At 42.5% G+C, this 23,247-nt stretch overlaps 1 protein-coding gene across 3 annotated transcripts in view; it reads right to left on the minus strand.

Annotated features, from left to right (window-relative positions):
- The window catches only part of IRAG1 (inositol 1,4,5-triphosphate receptor associated 1), a 110,810-nt gene that overhangs the window by 27,041 nt on the left and 60,522 nt on the right, over window positions 1-23,247 (minus strand). For all 3 annotated transcript variants that reach the window (XM_036325379.1, XM_036325378.1, XM_036325380.1), the window contains exons 11-15: window positions 13,428-13,551; window positions 7,418-7,448; window positions 5,978-6,118; window positions 5,389-5,520; window positions 2,031-2,172 (exon numbers count right to left, since the gene is read on the minus strand). In XM_036325379.1, coding sequence (XP_036181272.1) covers window positions 2,031-2,172; window positions 5,389-5,520; window positions 5,978-6,118; window positions 7,418-7,448; window positions 13,428-13,551 — 570 coding nt within the window. The remainder of the gene's footprint in view (window positions 1-2,030; window positions 2,173-5,388; window positions 5,521-5,977; window positions 6,119-7,417; window positions 7,449-13,427; window positions 13,552-23,247) is intronic.

A 23,247-nucleotide genomic window follows, 5' to 3' on the forward strand; every position in this document is an offset into this window, starting at 1 on the left:
AAAATGTAGACAATCAGCATGTTTCATATTTAGAGAAAAAAAAATAGGCGTCATATTTTTCTTTTAAATGTGTATCACTTCTCTTGAAATCAGAGGTATTTTTATTTCACTGTAGTCTTTAGAGTCTCAGGCAAAGACAAAGATTGCCAGAAATCATGTAAAGGCTTACAAACAAACACTGTATATTAGGGAATGGTCATAGAGTATCTGATGGACACACCTGTTGGGTGGGTGCTGGCCCCTCTGTAGGGCCAAGCTGAGGTATAGCTTGAAAAAACAGTGGAGGGGGAACAAATGTCTGAAACCTTATTCACCATTCAAGACTCAGCTACCTGCACCCTTCTTACTGTAGGCAATTTCTCACCACCCCCCAGACTGAAGGGGGGGTTATGCAGTGTGCTCCCCATGGAAGTCTGCTTACTTCTGTCACAGCACTAGCTACTCTGCCCTGCTCTCCTCACAGGTTTGGGAGCTTCTTTTGGTCAGGACTGTGTGCCCTTTTCCTCTCTATCACGTGGGCACACCAAAGGTGCTAATAAACGTCTGTAGAATGAATGGGTACCTGCTCATTTCATAAACCTTGGCTAAGTTGGTCCACAGGGGACACGGCACCTTGCAGGGCGATAACACGAGAGCCAGGTACTAGGATTTCTTTGATGGCGACTTCCCCAACTTCCAGCACTGACAGGGAGTGTTTTGTTAGAGGCCAGGCACATGTGGGTCAGGAACCTCGCTGCCAAGATCCAGAGCAGACGTTCTGGAGCTGGGAAGCATCAGTGATATTCCCCAGGAAACTTGTGAAACCTCCTGTTTATAAAGGTTTCTCCATCTGTTATAGTTTCTGTACTTACCCTCCTCCCACTCTTGGTAACACGGATGCTTGCATTCCATGTGGATTCCTGTCCCTAAAATGTCTGTTTTCTCGCACTGACACCACCGGCATCAGCCAGAGCCTAAACCCTGGCAGCCTAAGGAGACTTTCTGTCCCAAGACACTGTCCTCCTGCACTGCTGAGGAGCCTCCTAACCCGTCTCCATGCCTCAGCGTCTGCTCTTCCCTCAAGCATTACCCACCCTCAAGTCAGATAGATCTTCTCAAAATATAGTCTGACAATGTCGGGTGATGTCAACTCACCAGTGACTCCTTTATTGCCTCAAGGACAAAGGCCTGGCATGTGGCCCTGATCTACCAAGTCTCACCTTCAGCCTGTCATTATCATACCTCAACCCTGCAACCACACACCTCTGTACATGCTGTTAATATCACCAGGATGTATTTCTCCCTTTTGCCTGAATAACTCCTGTTTTTGCTTTAAAATACTGCCTAGACACCATCCTTTTGTAAAACTTTCCTTGACTACCTCAGGCTGCCCCCTTCCTCTGTGCTCCTATAGCAATAGCAATTTTACAGAACCTTTTTAAAAAGAGTATGTCTTTAAAACATTTGTCTTGCTCACGAGTCTGCTATTCATCTCAGCAGTATCTCCCTTAGCCAGGCTCTCACTCCCTCTTCACTACCCAGACTTCATCTTCCACCTGGGCTGTTGTAATAGCAGCTTCGTGGCATTCCCTGTCTCTGGTTTTGCCCAGGAATGTACTGGCCTTACCATAGTCAGAGGGAACCTTCTAAACTCTGCATATGATCATGATCCCTGACTCAGATCTTTGGTTGGATCCCTAGTGCTTTCCAGGGTAAAGTCTAAAGTGTGTGTTGCCTGAAGGCGGCCCCAAAGCACAAAGTGTCTGGGGTCTGTCCTTTCACAAAGTGGAGGGAGCTCTCACAAACCATGGGCTTCAAGTCAGAGTTAGCCGCTCTGGTTCACTGTGTCACAGTTGCTTTGAGGCCATTCATGTTTGGCCCCTGTGGAACAGCTGCTGCGAAGCCCTTGTGGGCAGCATTTGGCAGGGGCAGTGAACCTTGCTCAACCTGAAATGGGTCCTGGGGCAGCCCTGTTAGATGCAATCCCAGCCTGGAGACATCAGGGACCCACATTGCAAGCCCAAGAGGAGGGCAGGACTCTGGTTCCTTACCAGAGGGGCCGCAGCTGCGGCTTGAATTCTGATTCGCCAGTTTTTTAAATTCCATGAGCTCTGCATGGTCCTTCTCATACGTCCTCTTCAGGTTCTCCACATACTGCATCATCACCTCTGTTGCCTTTGACATGCGCTTTTCCTGCAGGGAAGGAGAGCGTGGACACACGGGCATTTGGGGTAAAGGCTCATCAGCACTGGTTTGCACTGAATGAGGCTTTGGGCTGGGTGAGTCAAAAGGATACAGGGACTAATTAGACATGACCCTGCCCTCCAAGAGTTTGCTGCCCACCATGTAAGCTGAGACAGGGTTGCAGGCACCTGCACTCAGAGAACAAGAACAAGCACAGCCATAAAGCTTCAGGTGATGGCAAGTGGAAGCGAATCATCTCTGCTCACAGAGAATGGGTCAAGGAGCTTCATGGAGATGGAGTGAAGTAGCTATAGGGTGTAGGCAGCAGCTGGGCATTTAAACATGGACATCAGGGACAATGAGCATTCAGGACAGGGAACTCTAAGAGCAAGGGTACAGAGACAGGAAACCATAGGCCTTGTATCTGAATAAAGGATTTACCCTCCAAACGGGAGTCCTTTGGAGAGCGAAAGGGAGTGCTATTAAGAATTATGCTGAGATCAAAGACCTAAATATAAGACCTGAAACAATAAATTACATAGAAGAAAACATAGGTACTAAACTTATGAATGTTGGTATTAGAGAGGATATTATAAATTTGATCCCAAAGGCAAGGGAAGCAAAAGCAAAAATAAATGAATGAGACTCTATCAAACTAAAAAGCTTCTGCACAGCAAAAGAAACCATCAGCAAAACTAAAAGGCAACCAGCCGAACAGAAGTGATACCTCCAATAAGAGGCTAATATCCAAAATATATAGAGTATACATACAACTCAACAACAACAAAAATATAATCTAATAAAAAAAAATGGGTAGAAGACCTGAACAGATACTTCTCCCAAGAAGGCATACAAAATGGCCATCAGATGTATGAAAAGATGTTCAACTTCACTTGCTATAAAAGAAATGCAAATCAAAACCACAATGAAATACCATCTCACACCTGTTAGAATAGTTATTATCAACAAGACAAGAAATAACAAGTGTTAGAGAGGTTGTGGAGAAAAAGAAACCCTTATTCACTTCTGGTGGGAATGTGAACTGGTACAGCCACTATGGAAAACAATATGGAGGTTCCTTTCTTAATTTATTTTGGGATTCCAAAATAAATTAAGAATAGAGCTACCATATGACCTGGCAATACCTCTTCTGGACATCTACGTGAAAATTTTGAAAACATTTATTTGTAAATGTTTATATGTACCTCTATATTCACTGCAGCATTATTCATGGTGGTTAAAACATGGAAACAACTTAAGTCTCCCTCAGTAGGTGATTGGATAAAGAAGATGTGGAATATACATACAATGGAATACTGCTCAGCCATAAGAAAAGACGAAATACTGTCATTCACTACAAGATGTATGGATCTTGAGAATATCATGCTAACTGAAATAAGTCAGACAAAAACCAAACAAACAAGAACCATATGATTTCACTCATATGTGGGATATAAAACAGAAAGCAATAAATTAACAAAACCAAATGAACACTCATAAATACAGATATTAGTATGGTGGTTACCAGAGGGAACGGAGTAGAGGGAGGTAGAAGAAGGTAAAGGGGGTCAAATATATGGTGACAGAAGAAGATTTGACTTTGGGTGGTGAGCACACAATGCAATATTCAGATGATATGATATAGAATTGTACCCTTGAAACATATAATCTTATTAACTAATGTCACCCCAATAAATTTAATAAAAATTTTTAAAAAGAATTATGCTGGGACAATAGGCAAATACTAGGACTGTCTGGAAAACTAGGGATGTACAGGTCATCCCACTTATGTAGGAATCAGCAAGCAGTTGGGTTTGTTCACAGTAAAGGCAGTTAGGGCTGGGTTATGAAGGGCCTTGTCTTAAAGTAAGGGATTGACATAATCAGACCACCAGTGGAAATTAGACTGACGGAGTGGGACTGGTGGCAGTAAGGTGTGCCTACAGTCTGGGGGAACTAGAGAGAGAGGTGAGGACTGACTCGGAAGCTAGGGGTAGGAAGCCATTTGGAGATGGGTAAAGACTGAAGTAAGCAACACACGTGGGCCTAGAAACATGTTTGGGAGAGCTGTACAGCTCAGAAAGATTTTTGTCTGCTTATACCCCTTGGATCCCCCAGAGTGCCTAGCCCAGGGCCTGCCTAAACCACAGAGGGACATGCTCAGCGACCATGCCCTGGAAAAGTTCCCTATATCCGTGAGCTGAGACCAGCCACTTCCTTTGAGCTCTTCCTTTGTGGCTGCTCCCAGCTGGATTGACTTCCTGGGTACTGCTGCTGAGTCAGGAGCTTTTTCCCCTGGAAGACAGAGGGGTGGGACAGCCAGTGTCTTGTCCTTCCTTTGTTCTACAAGCACTGCCCCAGGAACACCCTGCTGACGCAGTCAGTGCAACAGGACATGGGTCCACGGTCATAGCAGCAGTGATAACAACATCCAGGGGTTTTACGAGTATGTCAGCAACCCTATATGGCAGCAACGCAGATACTACCAACAGCCACATGTTATGTTGGAGAAGCTGAAGCACAGAGAGCTCAGTAACTGGCCCAAGGCCACACAGTGAACCCTGGTGGAGGCAAGATCAGACCTCAGGCAGCCTGATCCTACACACCATCCGGGATCAGGGCAGTGCTCTGTGTGCTTCAGGACTGCCATGTGGCTGAGAGGGAGCCCAGCTGGGGCCCCAGCTCTGCCACTACTCCTGCTGTTACTTTTCTGAGACTTTATGTCTTCATCAGGGGATAAGGATATTTACTTTACAGGGTTGCTTGGGAGAGGGCGGGGGGGGGGGGGGGGGATTAAATGAAAGAGCCATTTTTCCTAAAGCATGTTTTGCAAAATACTACTTCCATGGGAGCTGAGTAGGTATATTTTATGAGACAAATAAAAGGAGTGGTGGTGGTTCTTCATATTTGGGAAATACAGAGGTAAACTTAAACAGGCTTCTTCACTATAAGACTTCTTAAAGGCTTGATTATTGCACTATGCATTAGAAATCTCCAAGAAAAGGGAGTTTGTATGTGCCCACAGAAAGCTTTTACAAGGAGCACTTGAGGGTTTAGTGGTCCACCAAAAAACTCTGAAAAGACCACAATAATGTACATAGGCTGCCCGCCACAGAGGAAGCCATCAATCAGTGGTATTTGTAGTTGTCACTGCTTATATTATTGCTTTAGTTACTGCTGGCAGAGCAGAGCCAGTCAGCAGGGCTGGGAGCTGGCGAGGCTCACCTGGCGGACGGCCCCCACCATCTCAGCCCGGCTGGAGAGGCGGGCAGCCAGGCGGTGCAGGACAGCAATGTCCTCCAGCAGCTTCTGGTAGGTCTCCCGGTGCTCACAGTGGTGCCAGAGTGAAGCTGAAGACTGAGGAATGAGAAGGAAATCATCCGGGGTCCTCACAGGATGAGCCCTGGTCCCCGTCCTGCCTGAGAGGAGGGGCCTCTACAGGGCCGGGGCTATAGCTTCCTCTGGGGACTGGAGATGCCCCATGTGGACACTCTATACTTGGCTGGCCTAAGAGAAGGGAATCACATCTGGGTCTCTGGTTCCCAAGCAGCTCCCTTTGTCATCCCAGGCCACCCAGCCCCCTCCTGAGAAGATAGCAAGGGTTCAGTGGCCTTACCCAGAGCCCTGAGGTCACCAGTCCTTCAGGATCTCTGCCTCAGCTCCTCTCAGCATTCTGAGGAAGACTGTCTGGCTTAGGGCTTTGGCCTGATTTCTCATTTCAGGAAACTACTTGGTGACTAAGAAAGCAGGGTACCCAGCATGGCCCTTGAAGATAGTCTAACTCCAAGGATTCCCAGTCAGGCTCCACAATTACCATAATGGAAGCTTTGAAGTTTTCCAGTTCCTTCTCAGTGTCCTCTTCTGTCAGGTTGCGTTCCCTTTCAGCCTGGTTAATTCTAGATTCCAGGGTGTAGCTGTCATTTCTAAAGGCCAAGGACAGTTGTACAAACACGTTCTGTTGGGAACAAGAGTGTGGGAGAGGTGCTAGGAGGAGTTATTGCAGGGAACACGGGCGGCTACAGGTGTGTTTCTTGCATGAGCATTTCACATCAGCTCCTGGACCAGTCACCAAAATAACAGTGCACACGTGAAACTCTCCCTTATGGCCAACTGCACAAAGAATGGTGAGCTAGTACCCCGAGGTCCATGCTAGGTCCCCCAGGACCAGAGACCAAATGCATTTTACTGAGGAATAATAAGAGAATAACGCTTTGCTTTTCCCTGAACTTCAAGAAAATAACATCCTGTATTTGGGTTTAGATAAACTTGGGCCAACACAGCTGATTGTGTAAGCAGTTTGGATTCACGCTAGGATTTATTACATGTGGGTTTTGGAGGTTTCGCATGAAACCACTGTAAAGATAATTTGATATGTAAGCCTTGTTGAGTTAAAGCAAACTTCAACCAGTATCTTCCAGATCCTCCCCTGAAAGCAGCTATGAGCTGCCAGGAGATGGAGTAAGGCCAGGTATGATTCTGTCAGGAGAAACTTTCTGGAACAAATATTCCATGCCAAAAACGCAGCCTGCATGAATGAACTTTGAAAGGTGTACTGATCAGACATGGAATTCCTGGAGTAACAGGAAACTACTGGGGAGGAGAAGTAGACAGATGGACTACACAGGAAGGAAGCAATGGCTTTCGTTTTACAGCTTTCATTGCCCGGCCTGAGACAAGTGGTAGCAGATTTCTACCATTGGGGTAAGAGAACTCCATCTGAGCTTCTGAAGTTCATGTAACAAGGTCCACAGTGAGCAGAAATCTCCAGACAGAGGACTGAAGGCCTTGAACTTACCCCATGATGACGATGCTGGCAATATTGAAGCTACTCCTCATTGAGCATCTACTCTATGCCAGCAATGCCATGAGTTTTATGCACCTCATTTACTCCCACAAAACCCTCTCTATGGGAACTGTTATATCCCCATATGGATAAAGAGATTAAGACCAGAGAGGGCATTAACTTGTTCAAAGTGAGACAGAGTAGCAGAACCAGGCTTCAACCACAGACTGATTCCAAAGCCTGTGCTGCTTTCGCCTTGCTGAGCACTGATTGTGTCAGCATCCAGCTGAGGCCAGGAGCTGGCCCTTGTAAACCTCTTCACCAGTGTCAGTGGGTGGGGTTCTCAGTCAAGTTTATCAATAATGCTCAATGTTAGATTCTCCATTCCTGGGTTAGCCCCTCAACAAGAGTATAAATAAAACCCAGTCAAGCCCAGGCTTCATAATTTCACAAAGCACTGGAGTTACTTACCTCAACTTCCTTTTCAGTGAGCGGAGGGGCACTGTGGAAAAGAAAAGACATGTAAATGAACTTTATCCAATTTATACTTGAACAACCAACAGACCATGGGTTTCCAGAAACGGAGTAAGCGGAGTTAATAAGACAAGAAAGATTCAGAGTACACTTTGTGTGAGCTCTATAATCTGAGAGATATTCTATCAGACATTGACTCCTCCAGAGGAAGTGTGGTGGAAAATACTAGCTCCTGGGGGCAGTCCTCCATCCGTGCCTCTACTAGTCATGACTTTGGACAGGTTCTTTTCATCTCTCTCTGTTTGCTCATCTGTCAAATGGGAATACTATATTTATCTTACAGGAGTCTTATAAAGAATATATGTATGTATATACATGTGTGTACAAGTGTGTATATTCACATATATGATATACACAGGTGTATTTATATATACATGTATGTGCGTGTGTACACATATGTATATACATGACATCCACACGCAGGAGGCACTCAGATGTTAGTTATCACAACTTATTCACAGGCTGGTTTTGAAGGTTTACTAAGAAAGTGCATGTGCTACATACTTTATAGAGTGTACACAATAGTTTTTCGGGACTACTCAGGTCCACAAAGCTTGACCTTCCTCCTGTCTCTGAGGATTATGACAAGGGTGCAAATGAGACAAAGACTAAAAGGTAAGAAAGAGTGGCCAGAGCTCTTCTTCACAGCTGGACTCAGAGATCCAGCAAGCCGTGTCGTTCTGAGAGGTTCCTCGTCATCGTGCGTGATTCCCACAGCAAGCAGTCCTTTTATCTGCACGCTCACTGTGTTGCTGCTGTCACCACTCTTACTGGTAACTAAAGCTAGCCCTGTTCTGAAACCCAGACAATGTAAATAATGCACAGGCCCTTTCCTGTGCTGGGGTGGGAGGACTGGGAGAGGGCCTATCAGCGTCATAGGACATGGCAACAGAGTGTGCCATTGATAAGACTCTCAGGAAACACAGCTTCCTCCCTTTGACAGGTGTGGGGGGACCCCAAGAGCAAAGGTAAGGGTCAGCTGTCTCTGCAAGAGCTAGTTCTCACCCCGACAAGGAACTGTGAGAGCCTTCCTGTCAGGATGAGGCAATAAGACCCCATGGCCAGCAAGTCAGCAGAGTGCAGAGCATGGGACAAACAACTGCAAAGATGGTTAATGCTTACAATTCTTGTCACCACCCCACCCATCAGGCCCTTTTTGCTGTGGGCCAGCCAACATAATCTTCTAGAGCAGTGATGGCGAACCTATGACACGCGTGTCAGAGGTGACACGCGAACTCATTCTTTTGGTTGATTTTTCTTTGTTAGATGGCATTTAAATATATAAAATAAATATCAAAAATATAAGTCTTTGTTTTACTATGGTTGCAAATATCAAAAAATTTCTATATGTGACATGGCACCAGAGTTAAGTTAGGGTTTTTCAAAATGCTGACATGCTGAACTCAAAAGGTTCACCATCACTGTTCTAGAGCATGTACATATTGCTTAAATGATTTATCAAAACTCATTAAGCTTGCTTTTGACTCCTAGCTTTGGCTTTGTGTGAAATTTGCATATTTTTATCACACATTGATCAAACTTATTTTTCTATTTTGATGACTCATTTTCTGCTAGAACACACTTTTTTAAAAAAATGTACAAAGCCCTGAGGACTCCAGGAGGTGTGATTTAGTTAAAGTAGTCACATGACAGACATAGCCAGCTCCTGATGCAGAGAGCTATGCCTTGTGAACTGGCATAGGCAAGTAGGGGGCAAGAGACGGGCCTCCAAAACAACAGAGGCTTGCAGGGGACATACAAGGAGACCATCCTGGATGGCATTGCCTGCCTCAGAATTCAAACTCCCTTAATAGGCCTTAGAATAAAATCAAGGCCTTCTCTGAACCAGCCCCTACCACACTCCCCTCTTCCCACTGTCCAGCCACATTGACCAATCTGCTCCTCAAACACACTTACTCAGTGGCCCCAGAGCCTTTACAGTTACTATTCTTCCCTTTTTTCCCCCATTCTCTTTTATAACAACTTTATTGAAATATACCTCACTTACTATAAAATATACAATTCAGTTGTATTTAGTATATCACAGAATTTTACAACCATCATTACAGTCAATTTTAGAACATTTTCATCATCCAAAAAAGAAGCCCTGTACCCAATAATTAACAGTCACTCTCCATCTTTCCAAACCTCCACTCCCAGCCCCAAGCAACCACTAATCTGCTTTTTTTCTCTATGAATCTCCCTATTCTGAATATTTCTTATAAATGGAACCAACATGTGGTCTTCTGTGACTGGCTTCTTTCACTTGGCATAATGTTTTCAAGGTTCATCCATGTTGTAGCATATATCAGTATTTTATTTTTGTGTCTGAATAATATTCCAATGTATGAATATATTAAATTTTGTTTACCTATTCATCAGTTGATGGACATTTGAGTTGTTTCTACTTTTTGGCTATTATGAAAATGCTGCTAGTAAACATTTATGTACAAATTTTTGTGTGGACATATATTTTCATTTCTCTTTGTGATATACCTAGGAATGGAATTGCTGGGCCATATGGTAACTATGTTTAAGTTTTTGAAGAACTGCCAAACTGTTATTCCAAAGTGGCTATACCATTTTACTGAGGATTCCAAGTCCTCCACATTGACATTGTTCATCTTTTTTAGTATAACCATTCTAGTGGATGTAAAATGGCACTTCATTGTCATTTTGATTTGCATTTTCCTAATGACTAAAAATGTTGCGCATCTTTTCATATGCTTAACTCCTCATATATATTCTTTGAAGAAATGCCTACTTAAATCCTTTGTTCATTTAAAAAAAATTAGATGTCTTTTTATTGAATAACTAGAGGCCCGGTGCACAAAATTCGTGCATGGGTAGGGTCCCTAGGCCTGGCCAGCAATCAGGGCTGATCGGTTCCTTCCAGCTGCTGGCCAGGGCTTTCCTTCATTCTGTGCCATCCCCTGGTGGTCAGCACGTTTTAGTGAGCGTTTGAACTCCTGGTCGAACTCCCGAGGGCTTTGCATAATATATATATATATATATATATATATATATATATATATATATATATATATATATATATGAGTTCTTTATATATTCTAGAAACAAGTCCTTATCTGATACATAATTTGCAAATATTTTCTTCCATTTTCTGGGTTGTCCTCTCACTTTGTTGATAGTATTGTTTGCATCACAAAAGTTTGGTGAAATACTATTCACCTATTTTTTTTCTCTTGTTGCTTGTGCTTTTGGAGTCATAGCTTAAAAAAACATAGACTAACTAACCCAAGGTCACAAAGATTTGCTCTTATATATTTTCTTTTAATACTTTAAAGCATTGGCTCTTATATTTAGGCCTGTGATCCATTTTGAATTAATTTTTGTGTATTATGTGAGGTAGGGTCCAATTTTACTCTTTTGTATGTTGCTATCCAGTCATCCAAGAATGATTTGTTGAAATTACTATGGTTTTTGTCTGGAAATTTTTTCCCTGAAATATTTGCATGGGTAACTTTTTTTGTCATTTGTATGTCTCAACTTAATTACTCCTTTATCATAGAGGCCTTTTTTGACCCTCTGCCCAATGCTCCATTTTCATGTCATTCTCTACATGTGCCTATTTTGTGGTCTTCCTAACAGCTTTGCTATCTGAAATCACTCATTTTGTTATTTGAATATTTTTTGTCTCCCCACCCAGAATGTAAGTGCCATGAGAACAGGGACTGTGTCTTCTTGTTCTCCATTTTAATGGCACATAATGGGCACTCAATGAATATTGGTTGACTAAATGCCTGTTTATTGCTCCTGCTGGTGTTTGACCCTGGGATACCTTGCCCTGTGACATCTCCACTTTGCACTCTTAACACCCAACCACTGACCATGTTTCTAGTTTGGGTTCTAGACCTGGTTTTTCTACTGAATCCATTCAGTTTGCTGACCCTATGAGCTCCTTCTTGGTAAGGGTCAATCCAAAATTATGTAGTTCATATAGAACATGAAACAAACTCCTTTTGCATATTAAACTCAAGTGTAATTTTCCATATTTCTGCTGGGGACAGGAATCTTGAAGCTCTGGCTTCCTTCTTCTGGATGACAGCTTACATGACAGTTTGTCCCTATCTCCCAAACCCTGAACCAGAGCTACAGAGTTCTAGGCCCAAACAAGGAGCCAATTTGGAAACAGCCTCTACTGAAGCCAGAAGCAGGGCAGCTGATTTAGTGGTTGGAGCAGGGAGGTTGGGGATGGGCAACATGGCTATTGACACAATGCATGAGAGACACTGACCTCAATCTGACAGCTTGAACCGTATGCTTCATAAGCTGATCTTCTTCATGGACCATGAAAACCCAGTTTGGTGGCTAGTAGTTAACATTCTCAAGAATGGTAGAATTGCTGAGTCTCCCTTTTCTGGGGAAGCTGGGGAAATTTAATTCGCTGGAGGAGTGCCCTAATCATACTATCTTCAACTTCACAGAGGAAAAAGAAGCCAGTACACTCTTACTCCTTGCAGACTGACAAGCACTGGTGATTGTTTTGGTACTTTTGACCGGCCCCTGGTATTGCTGGAAAGTCAGACCAGTCCACCCTGTATTCCATTCCTGACTCCGTCATCTGCCAGTATGTTGCTTTGCTTCTCTGTTCTCTCACTGACGATGAACAAAATAAAATCTTCCTTTTCTGCCTCCCTGGGTTGTCACAAACACCAAAAGACACATAGCATGTAAACTTGTGCTCTGTAACCTGCAGTGCACTTGGGTGCTTCTCCTTCGGCTTCCTGTCTCTGGACACCCCTTCTGTGCCTTTCCAACAGGTGACCTGGCCTAACTCACACCCTCCTCCAGCTGTGAATTCAGCCTGCTTCCAACTCGTTTCTAGCTCTTTTCTTGATGTTGGTTTAGTTGCTAGGTCCCTCTGAGTATTGCCCTGGTGATTCTGTTTTAGGTAATTACAGTGTAGAATTTGAACACATAACACCCAATGGGAAAAATTCGTTTTTCTTTCATATTTACCCCTAAATCGGGAACCTCTGTTATGTCTGGTAGCTCCTCCCAATGGCTGTTGTTCCCAACAGTTTAGTCCCCAGGTTGCTGGGCTTGGTGGGAAGCCTCATTTGCAGGCACTCTCCTAATCCCTATTGCTTAGTGGTACCCTATTTTCTCTCTTTTATACTCTAAACTATTCACTTTTCAACCCAGGGCCTGCTATGTGCTGATAAAATGCTAAGTCCTGACTCACACACCATCTCATTTAGCTACCAACGACAGATCCCTGTTGTATAGGTGAGGAAATGAGGCTTGGGAAGTGAAGCCACTTTCTCCCCGTGTGGAAGAGCCTGGTAGGTTTTTCAAGCATCCTTCTTCGTGTGGTTCCAAATGTTCTACATCTTTATCTATGCAGATATCAGACCTAGAATCTCTCGGTTATTTTGTGCACATGGGAGTCAGGGGTCTTTCAGCCTGGCCTGCGGCCTCTCGCAGTCCAGGACGCCTCGCTCCTTACCACCCGCCTGCAGCAGAGGCAGGAGAGGCTCCTGCCACTGCCACTGCACTCACCAGCCTTGAGCCCAGCTTCTGGCTGAGCGGTGCTCCCCCTATGGGAGCACACTGACTACCAGGGGGCAGCTCCTGCATTGAGGGTCTGCCCCCTGGTGGTCAGTGTGCATCATAGTGACTGGTCATTCCATCGTTTGGTTGATTTTCATATTAGAGTTATTTTATATAGGATGGTCGAGCTGGGATTAAAACATGTCTCCTGGCCCAAAGCCCACCAACTCTGCTGCCATGAGCCTCTTGGTGACCCTTGTGCCTAAGAACCCCACCTGGCCCTTTACTATTCTTTTTGTTTTAGATTTGAACCATTAGACTCTGACCCATCTGGGGTCCAAGATCAAGGCTGGTACACTTTTGTGTCTCATCTAGAATCTAACACGGGCTGCACGATACAGGTCTTCTGCAACCCACTCCCTGATTTTACCTTCCAGGGAGAGACTTGTGGACCCGCAGTTTGCGCAGCAGCACGTCGGAAATATTGGGCATGACATCCAAGCCACTCTTGGACTCATCTTCCTCAATAGCTGGAGAGAGTTCAGAAGGGAGCCCTAAAAGAAAAAAAAGAAAAAAGTGCTTAACTTATAAAATGTCTCTTTGTAATCGCAATAGTACTGTTGCAATTTGCTTCAATGGTTAGAAAGAGCTTTAACATTTATAAGAACCTATGCAGATTGAAGGGACCCGGGTTTGATTCCAGTCAAGGGCACATGCCTAGGTTGCTGCTCGATCCCCAGTGGGGGGTGAGCTGGACGCAGCCGATCAATGATTCTGATGTTTCTATTTATCTCTCCCTCTCCTTCCTCTCTGAAATCAATAAAAATATTTTTTTAAAAGAACCTAATTATATTCCAGGGACTTCATAATTATTATTTTATCCTTATAATAACTCAGTAAGACAGAACTTAATTTTCTCAATTTACAGGTAGGTAAACCAAAACTCAGCAAGTTTAAGAATTTGTTTAAGGTCTCAGAACTAGTAAATGGCATAGGAAGACTTCAAACCAATTCTGTCTGCTCCAAATTCTATGTTCTTCCCATTGCTTTCCAAAATTCCAAGCAGGCTCTTATGTTTGGAGTCAAAGGTTTGTTTCTGGCAAATGGAAGCTGTTTGGCCATTTGGCATAATGTTGGCATAATGTTTGCCTCTCTTTAGCAGGTTTTTCAAGAGGCCTGTTGCCGAATTGTTCTTCCTCAAATGAATTCAACAATTCAGTTATCTGTGGTCTACCTCAAAATCAGCATCTGGTTCCATATCCCCATAGGCAGGAATAGAAATAGGATTTTTCCAAGGTAAATATAAGGTCATTAGGTTTTTTAAAATATCTCAGAAATAAACGCCTCATAGTCAACAAAATGAATGAGCAGTTGTTAGTTATTTCCTAAAACTATCCAAGGTCTTGCTCTGAAGGCAGAAAGAATAAATGAAATGTTTTCTTTCCATAAATCTTTCTCCTGTTTGAAGACAGGTCTTTTACCTCTCCCAAAGGTTTCCTTCTCCAGGCGCTAGCCCCATTTTCCCACCTGCTCCTTGTGGCCCACTGTGGCCCATGGCCTCTAGACCTGATCCCCTGCCTGCATGCACTCTGGTTGTTGTTGTCCTCGAGGCCCAGATGTGCTCTCACATGCTCCTAGTTCAGGAGGACATTGGCACATGTCCCTGACATTCACATTTGTTATTCACACAGCATAGACTTGGCGTGCCTTACTGTGGACTTACAATGCATTTAGGATTAAAAGCCTCAAATCTCTTTTACTTGAGCCAAAACAAGTATCTTCATCCCAAACCATGGTTCCTTTCCATTTGCAAGCAGGAGTTTATAGTTTTGTTTTACCATTTCACGTGCATTTTGACCCTGAAGATTTCCAACCTGCTCAGTCACTTTCCAGAATTGTAGGCCAGTCCAGAGATCAGGACTACAGGCACAGCTGTGGTAGCCATGCAAATGGAGCTGAGATTGGGAGTCATGTGAACTAGAAGCCTCACCAAGGGAGACCATGCAGAGAAGAGGGGGTGTAGTTTGGCTCAAGGTAAAGAATGCTTAAAATACTTTGAGCTTTCTGCCCAACCATGTGGCTCAATGGTTGAGCGTCAGCCTATGAACCAGGCAGTCACAGTTCGATTCTCGGTCAGGGCATATGCCTGGGTTGCGGGCTGGATACCCAAGTGGGGGACGTGCAGGAGGCAGCTGATCAGTCAATATCTATCATTGATGTTTCTATCCCTCTCTCCTTTCCTCTCTCTGAAATCAATTTAACAAAAAACAGATTAAAAAAATACTTTAAGCTTTCCAATAACAGAATGGTGTTCATGAGTTTCCTGGTACTCAGGGTATCCTGGCAAAGTCTGGAGGGCCATTTGTCAGAAACAGGACAGTCAGTGGTCCTTCTTTGAATATATGATTGGGCTAGACCAGCCGTGGGCAAACTACGGCCCGCGGGCCGGATCCGGCCCGTTTGAAATGAATAAAACTAAAAAAAAAAAAAAAAAAGACCGTACCCTTTTATGTAATGATGTTTACTTTGAATTTATATTAGTTCACACAAACACTCCATCCATGCGTTTGTTCCGGCCCTCCGGTCCAGTTTAAGAACCCATTGTGGCCCTCCAGTCAAAAAGTTTGCCCACCCCTGGTAGACATTCTCTTAGCTGCCTGTCACCTCTTGGTTCTGTCCTGGCATTTACTGTTCTCTGACATTTCAGGTGACAGATGGTAAATCCTGTGTTGCTTCTGGCCTCACTATGCCAGTATCCAGCTCAGAGAAAATTAAACAATGATCTCCTGAGAAATCTGTATGATTGATTGAACCATACCAAGGTCTAATAATCAAGTGAAAGTCATACCAGGGACTTTTGCCAAGAAAAGTGCCCTAGGTTGAGCACATTCCACTAAAATGGCTGTCTAAAGAGGGACCCTAGAACTGGCAGATCCCAAAACCAGTCAACCTCTTCTTAAACTCAACCAAATTAACTTAACAATAATGATAAATTTTTAAATCAGCCAAAAATATACCCACCACTCTCAAATACAGAAAAAGGCAATATCTTTCAACATAATGGTTGGAGAAAGACAAAAACTTCTTAGAAATAAAAGTAGAGCTCCCACCCTTGAAAACCCTCAAAGATTCAGTCCTGAGAGGAAGATGTGAGAGTGCAATACCCCAGAGTGGGAGGGAGGCAGACTGAGGAGGCGAGCAGGCAGCCTGCAGAGGAGATTTAGAACATTTCTCTAGAGCAGGGGTGGGCAAACTTTTTGACTGGAGGGCCACAATGGGTTCTTAAACTGGACCGGAGGGCCGGAACAAAAGCATGGATTGAGTGTTTGTGTGAACTAATATAAATTCAAAGTAAACATCATTACATAAAAGGGTACGGTCTTTTTTTTTTTTTTTAGTTTTATTCATTTCCCGCGGGCCATAGTTTGCCCACGGCTGCTCTAGAGCAAAAAGGTCCCCATCCCACCATAGCAGAAATCTCATCAGAGAAAAACTGCCTTGCTGCTGTTTCCTTTTCTTGACAAGTAGGAGAGGAAAGGAAAGGCAGAAAGAAAAGACAGCACAGTAGTCTACTGGAGCTGATTATGTAGAACAGGGGTCCTCAAACTACAGCCCACGGGCCACATGCAAATACAAATATTGTATTTGTTCCAGTTTTGTTTTTTTACTTCAAAATAAGATATGTGCAGTGTGCATAGGAATTTTTTCATAGTTTTTTTTTTTTTTAAATAGTCCGGCTCTCCAAAGGTCTGAGGGACAGTGAACTGGCCCCCTGTTTAAAAAGTTTGAGGACCCCTGATGTAGAACAATATGGAGGGATTTACCAGAAAGGAAACTGAAGAGAAAATAAAGAAAACACGCTTCTCTGATGGAGTGAGACACATGGAAAGCCCCAACTGAAGCTGTTCTCCCACCCTCCCACCGCACGCGCCCCCCACCACCCGCCACTTCTGAGAAATAGCGCAGTGGCCAAACTCCTTGGAATTTGTCTCTTTTCCTTCCTTTACCTGACAAGATAGTTGGAAATAGTTGGTTCACATCTGGGAAATAAATACCTAAGTAGATTGTTTCTATGATTCTACCCTGAAGTGGTGAAATAACACATAATCCACTACTCCCCATCTAAAGAAATAAGATAAGCCCCCACTTTGGTGTAATAAACCAAGTATTGGGACTATGAACAAAGTTAGAAAAAGAGCAGAAACCAATCCCACAAGCACCACTACACACAGCTCCCTCTGAACTTCCCCTTCCCCCACCATCCAAGCAATAGCAAAGCAGACACAGAACACCCAGTCCCCTACTAAATGCTGCAGGGAGGACAGAGGTCTCAGGTAAGGTGGAAGAGGCAGTGAAAATTGACCTGCATAATATATCTGGGTGAAGAGAAAATCCAGGTAGAAATGCCCATGTAAAAAGGACATGAAATAAAAACAAATGGCTTGGCAACTATTTCAAAATACTATATAGTCAAAATAGGAAGGAAGGTATAAAGGAAAGGAGAAAGGAAACATGCAGGAGACAGATGTCAGGATAAAAACAGAGGCAACAACACAGCAAAAATGCACTTTTGTGCAAAATGTATATACCACAAATTCTTTGACTCGTGGAAAAATTAGAACCTGACAAAACTGAAAATAGGAAATCAGAGATGAGATGAGAGGATCACAGAAAGATGGAAGAAGATTACAATTTAGGGAAATGAATCGAAGACCAACAGAACTAAGCAAGAAATTATAAAAAGACAGAACTAACCAATGTGTGGAAAATATGAACAAATAAAACAGATGCAGCCTCAAACTGAATTAGTGAGGAGGATGGGAGAGACTGAAATGAGCACAAGGAATGTAAAGAAGGGAAGATTAAAGTGTATGGAGATGGAATAATGGACTTGCACTTGAGACATTGGTGAGAAATTTAGGGATTGTGGAGTCTCTGAAGTAGTGAACAAAACAAAAGAAAGAACATATCCAAAGATAGAAGAGAAGAAAAATTGTCCCCAATTGAGATAAAAGCTGAACTTGCAGATTGCATATTATATATGTATAAAATGCTTCTCTAACACCCTCACAGGAGAATAAGCCATCTACAGGGAGAGGTGAGGACCGAGGTGCTGGAAATCAGCTGGTCCCAGACTTCTCTATAACACTGAGTACAGTATAGCGTTTACAAAGTTCTGAAGAAAAGAATGACCCCAAATTTATAACCTTCCAGACTGTCCTTCAAGAATTAAAGACAACATTTTCAAACATGCTAGAATTGAGGGAACATAGCAACCTCTGAGCCCTTCTAGGAAAACTATTGAAGAATGAAATCCAGCTACACAAGAGATAAGTCAAAATCATAAAATTGGGAATGAGCAGCCATAGTAAAGGGATTAGTGATGAGCATTAAGTCCTTTTACATATCAGTTTAAGGCTTAAACAACTATGGAAATTATAGTTGCAGAATGAAATTTAAAGGTTATAAACTTAATATAAAAATAATTGTCATTTGTATATGTAGAAGTGAGAAGGTGAGAAGAAATACTAAAGGTGGGAAGAAATGCTGCCATTTTATCTTTTCCTATGGGAAGTCATTACTCCAAATTTGAAACATGTGATGTAAAAAATAGTACCTCAGTGACTCCAAACCCTAATGCATTTCATAATATATATTTTAAACTTTTAAAAACTAATCTCTCTTTTTTTCTGGAGGAAGCAATTACCAAAATTCACAAGTCCTACAGTTTTAATTTACTTTAATTGAAATTCAGTTAAATTTGAATACCTTGTCTTTTTTAAAAAAGTATTTCTAGCAATCTAACATATCTCTCTCCATCCTCCCTTCCTCCTCCTGTATTTATGGGGAAAGGAACATTTGGTGTAAGCTGTTTTTACTTTCTTGTTTGTATTTTTCACTATTAGTTGAATTTTAAAATAATGAACATGAGGTATTTTTAACAAAAGCAGTAAAGTTATTTTTAAAATATCTGTCTATACTAGCTCATTCCAATGAAAACATTTGTTTCTGGCAATCTCAGGAACTTGGAAAAGTAACTTTTGGGGATTGTAGTTAAATGTGCTCTGAGCTCCAGGATCACCCCCAAACGGCCAAAGCTACTAGTTGGGGTAAACTTTCTTCAGATCAGTCTTCTCAGGGAGCCTTTTCCTTGCCTAAGACTGGGGGCTCAGAGCCCAGACTGGGGTGTCTAGAAGGACTGCCTGTTTAATGCATGTCTCTGCCTCAGCCCACACCTCTATCAACATCCAGGTCCAGAAACCCACCTACTTCCTAGGCATTGCCACCTGGATCAGGATAATAAAAGCCATTTGAACTGCTACCATTTATTGAACATCAACTATGCATTAGGCACACTTCCTCATTCTTCCTTACAACAGCTTTGCAACGTAAATATTGCTAAGTTCATTTTCTGGGGAAACTACAAGCTAGGAAACTGAGGCTCAGCTAAGTTAAGTAGATTCCCCAGGGTCCCAACTTGTTAGCTGAGAGCTAGGATGCAAAACCAGGTCTGTCAGATTGTGACATCCCTACGGACATTCAACATGTCCAAACCCAAACTCACTGTCTTTATTCTCAAGGGAGCATCTTGGAGCTCCCAATCCTGATTAATGACCCCATTACCCCCTCAGCCATGCAGACAGATGTCTGGTGGTCTTCCTGGTCTCCCTCTCCACCTCATCTCCTTACCAAGTCCTGCCAAGCTGACCTCCAAATAGCTCTCAAACCTGTCCTCACAACCCTACCTGTCCATCTCAATCTACAGTCTCATCACCTCTCACCAGGCTGTTTTCATACCCTTTTACCTTGTCTCGCTGCCTTCAGACTCTTCTTTTATAGGCCAGGTTTCATAATGTGTCCAAAATTATCCTTAAACTCAATTTTTATCCTGATGCCTCCTTGCCTGCATACTTCTCTGGCTTTACAAGAGGTCCTGAATAAAGTTCACACTCATTAACTGCTCCTCAAAGCCTTCACTCTCCCTGATCCCCACCCACTCTCCACCCTTGCTGTCCATCTCTCTGGGACACATGGCCCATACTTGACTCAAATGGATTTCTTCTGTTCCTGGAACATGCCAAGCACTAGAAGAGGCCTGCGTTCCTTTGCTCCTGCTATTCCCTCTGCCTTCTCTTCCTTGTCTCAAAGCTCTCCTCCTGGAAACCTGTCCTGACTTACTGCCACTACTGAGCTAATGGCTTCTTCCTCCATGTTTTTACCTCCGTGTACAGCAACACCTTGCTCTCCAAGGCTGGTAGGGAACAAGATGGATCTCAGAGGTCAAATTATCAGATAAATGAATTTGACTCTTATAAACATCAAATTTTAAAAATGAAAATTAACCATGGAAGGTGTTCAGTAAATGCATCCAGCGTCCTATTTTCTCTAATTTTTAGAGTCTGTGTGGTTAAGAGCTTTAGCTTCACCACTTGCCACCTGCATAGCCTTGGGCAAGTTTCTTGTTCTCAAGATACCTGTTTGCTCATATATAAAATGGGCATGACAGTACCTACTTCACTCAGCTCATGTAATGTTTTTATGTGATACTGGTCTTTATTCTAGTAGGATCCTGACACATATTTTAATTCCTACCATCAAGGTTGTAGAACTTTAAAGAAATCAAAGATTAAAAAAAAAAAGAAAGGTTGTGGAACTCTATCTTTCCAGCTAAGTGGGATGCTGTACTCTGTGCTCCACAGTGTTTAGGACATTGCTGGAGACGTGGTGGGCAACCACGTGTGTGTTGATTGATATCTGCAGAGTTCTGACTTCTTTTCCCTGCATTCTAGAAGCCCTGTCAAAGAGCTGCATTCCTTCTGTATGCAGGACAAATGAGTTTGGGAGGCCTCCCTGAGAGCTGGAGAGGCTGCCCTTTAACAGGCTCTAAATACAGCAGTGCATATGAGCTCATGGTGTAAACACGAATCTCTTATGATAGTTTGCTGTTCCTTTGGGAGATGGGGAAGATCCTTATCAGAACATTCCAGAGTCTTACGAACTTTGGCTCTCCTTTAGTTTCTGAGGAACGTGGGTAGGAGAGGGGGTGGCTTTTGCATGTGGTCTCTCCAGTTCTCTTCACTGGGACCACTTGTAGGATGTTTGAGTCTCATAGTACGTAGGATCATTTGGAGGTCATTTCAAGCCAAAGATGAAAGACTGAGCCAGTTCCAGGGCTGACCACTGGGGGTGCAGAGATGAAAAGGGCTCAGGCCCTGCCACCACGGAGAGGGCCTTGTTCCAGCTGTCGTAATCAGGTCCCCTGGCTATCTCAGTAGCCTCCCATCTCTTCCCTCTGTCTGCACTCCAGAGTCCTTTCCCAGCTCGATCCACTGGCCACACGCCAGAGAAATCGCTGAAACGCTAATCCAGTTCAGCTCTTCTTAGGACAAGCATTAGAATCCATAATAGGACCTACAACACCCTCTGTGGTTAACCCTCTCCAGCATCTTGGGATCTTCAACAACTCATTCCTCCTCCTTAGGCTAAGTACATGCTGTTGCCTCTACCTGGAATGCCCTTGCCCCTCTCATTCAGTCTTTATGTATCTACTCAAATGTCACTTTTCTAGGAAGGACTTTTCTAGCACCTCCAGATCCTTCTTCCTAATAAAATCTATCACAGTATGAAATGGAATGTTTGTTTCTCTAATCTCTGTCCCCCTAGATAACAAGAACTCTTCTTATTCCAGGACCACAAGGGTTTATTTCTATATAGAGAAAAGTATTCATTGATATATTAAATGACAAAACTACATTATTCTTTCAATACATATCCAAAGCAACTTGATAAAATTTAACACAAATCTTGAAACTTGCAAGAGAAGAATGTTTCCTTAAAATAAAAAATAAAAACATAAACTATAAGAAATATATAGGATATAAATATATAAAATAAAATGGAAAAATAAAATATGATATATAATAAAAGAGTACATATTCTATCTTTTTCTAATTTATAATATAAAATAATATAAATATGAAATAATATTTAAAAATTAAAAGAGTGCATTTGTTTGATAGTCAGACACAACATGATCCTTGAAAGAAAAACACAAAAACAATTCAATCATAAACAGAAACCAGGGCAGTGTTCTCCTTATCACCATTATCACATTAGAGAATGTTACACAGTAATAAAACATGTATAGATACAGAAGAAAAATACACATATGTTTCACACAATCACACATCAAAGACAAATAGTGAATTTGATACAAATACAAAGATTGAATCAGAAAAAGAATGGCTTCTGCAAGGTGGTCAAGAGTCTTTGGATTTAGATACATCTGGGTTCCAGTCCTGGCTTCAGCAATTACTAACCATGTGAACATGTCCTCCCTGAGCCTCAATTTCCTCCTTTGTAAAATGGGTACAATAAGGCCCACCTCCCAGAGTTGTTGTATTAGGTGAAATATTGTCAAATGCTCACCACAGTACCAGGGACCTAGTAATCACTCTAATAATAGTAAGTATGCTCTTTAATCACTATAGTAATAACCCTCTCCCATTTGATAATAATATTATATAAGAAATATGTATAATAACCAAGCAGCATTCATCTGTGCCACTATCAACTAGAAAACTCGAATGAAAAAAGAGTCTTCTTCATAAATAATAAAAAGTATCAATCATGTACAACATGCCCCAATAAGAGAGATGGGAGACCTATATTTTAGAGAAAAAGAAAGGAATACCTAAATTAATAGAGGGATAAACCATGTTTCTAAATGAGAACTAAATGTTTTCAAATTAAGTAATTTAATAATCTATAAGCTGCAACAAACAAAACTTGGACAGTTCTGAATCCAATGTGTAGCTTTCGAGCACTCACAATTAAAATGTATAAAATGGTATAAATTTCACTTAAAGAATTTGGTAACTAGGAGGCAAACTGGAAAGGACCTGGAATCCTTGAATCTTAGGTCATCTAATCCAACAAGGAGTGGAGACCCACAGAGGATGAGGAAAATATTTAAAGACTTTGTTAGTATGTGTCTGGACTGGGGACACCAACTCAAATCTCCTGGCTTCTTGTCCAGTTGTTTTCCATTAATTTAACTGAGTCTTTGCATCTAGGATATAATGAATATTCTGAAAAAGAAAAGCAATGAGGGAGAAGTAACCCCACTGCACACTAGAACATGTGACAAGGCAGGAGTAATTAAAATAATGCAGTTCTGGTCAGAATAAGACAGAATCTAAAGTTCAGAGCTAGTCTTTGGAATATATAAAAAAAAGAATTAGCAGGTT

The sequence above is a fragment of the Myotis myotis genome, unplaced genomic scaffold (genome assembly GCF_014108235.1).
Source record: "Myotis myotis isolate mMyoMyo1 unplaced genomic scaffold, mMyoMyo1.p scaffold_m19_p_10, whole genome shotgun sequence".
NCBI classification, from domain to species: Eukaryota; Metazoa; Chordata; class Mammalia; order Chiroptera; family Vespertilionidae; genus Myotis; species Myotis myotis.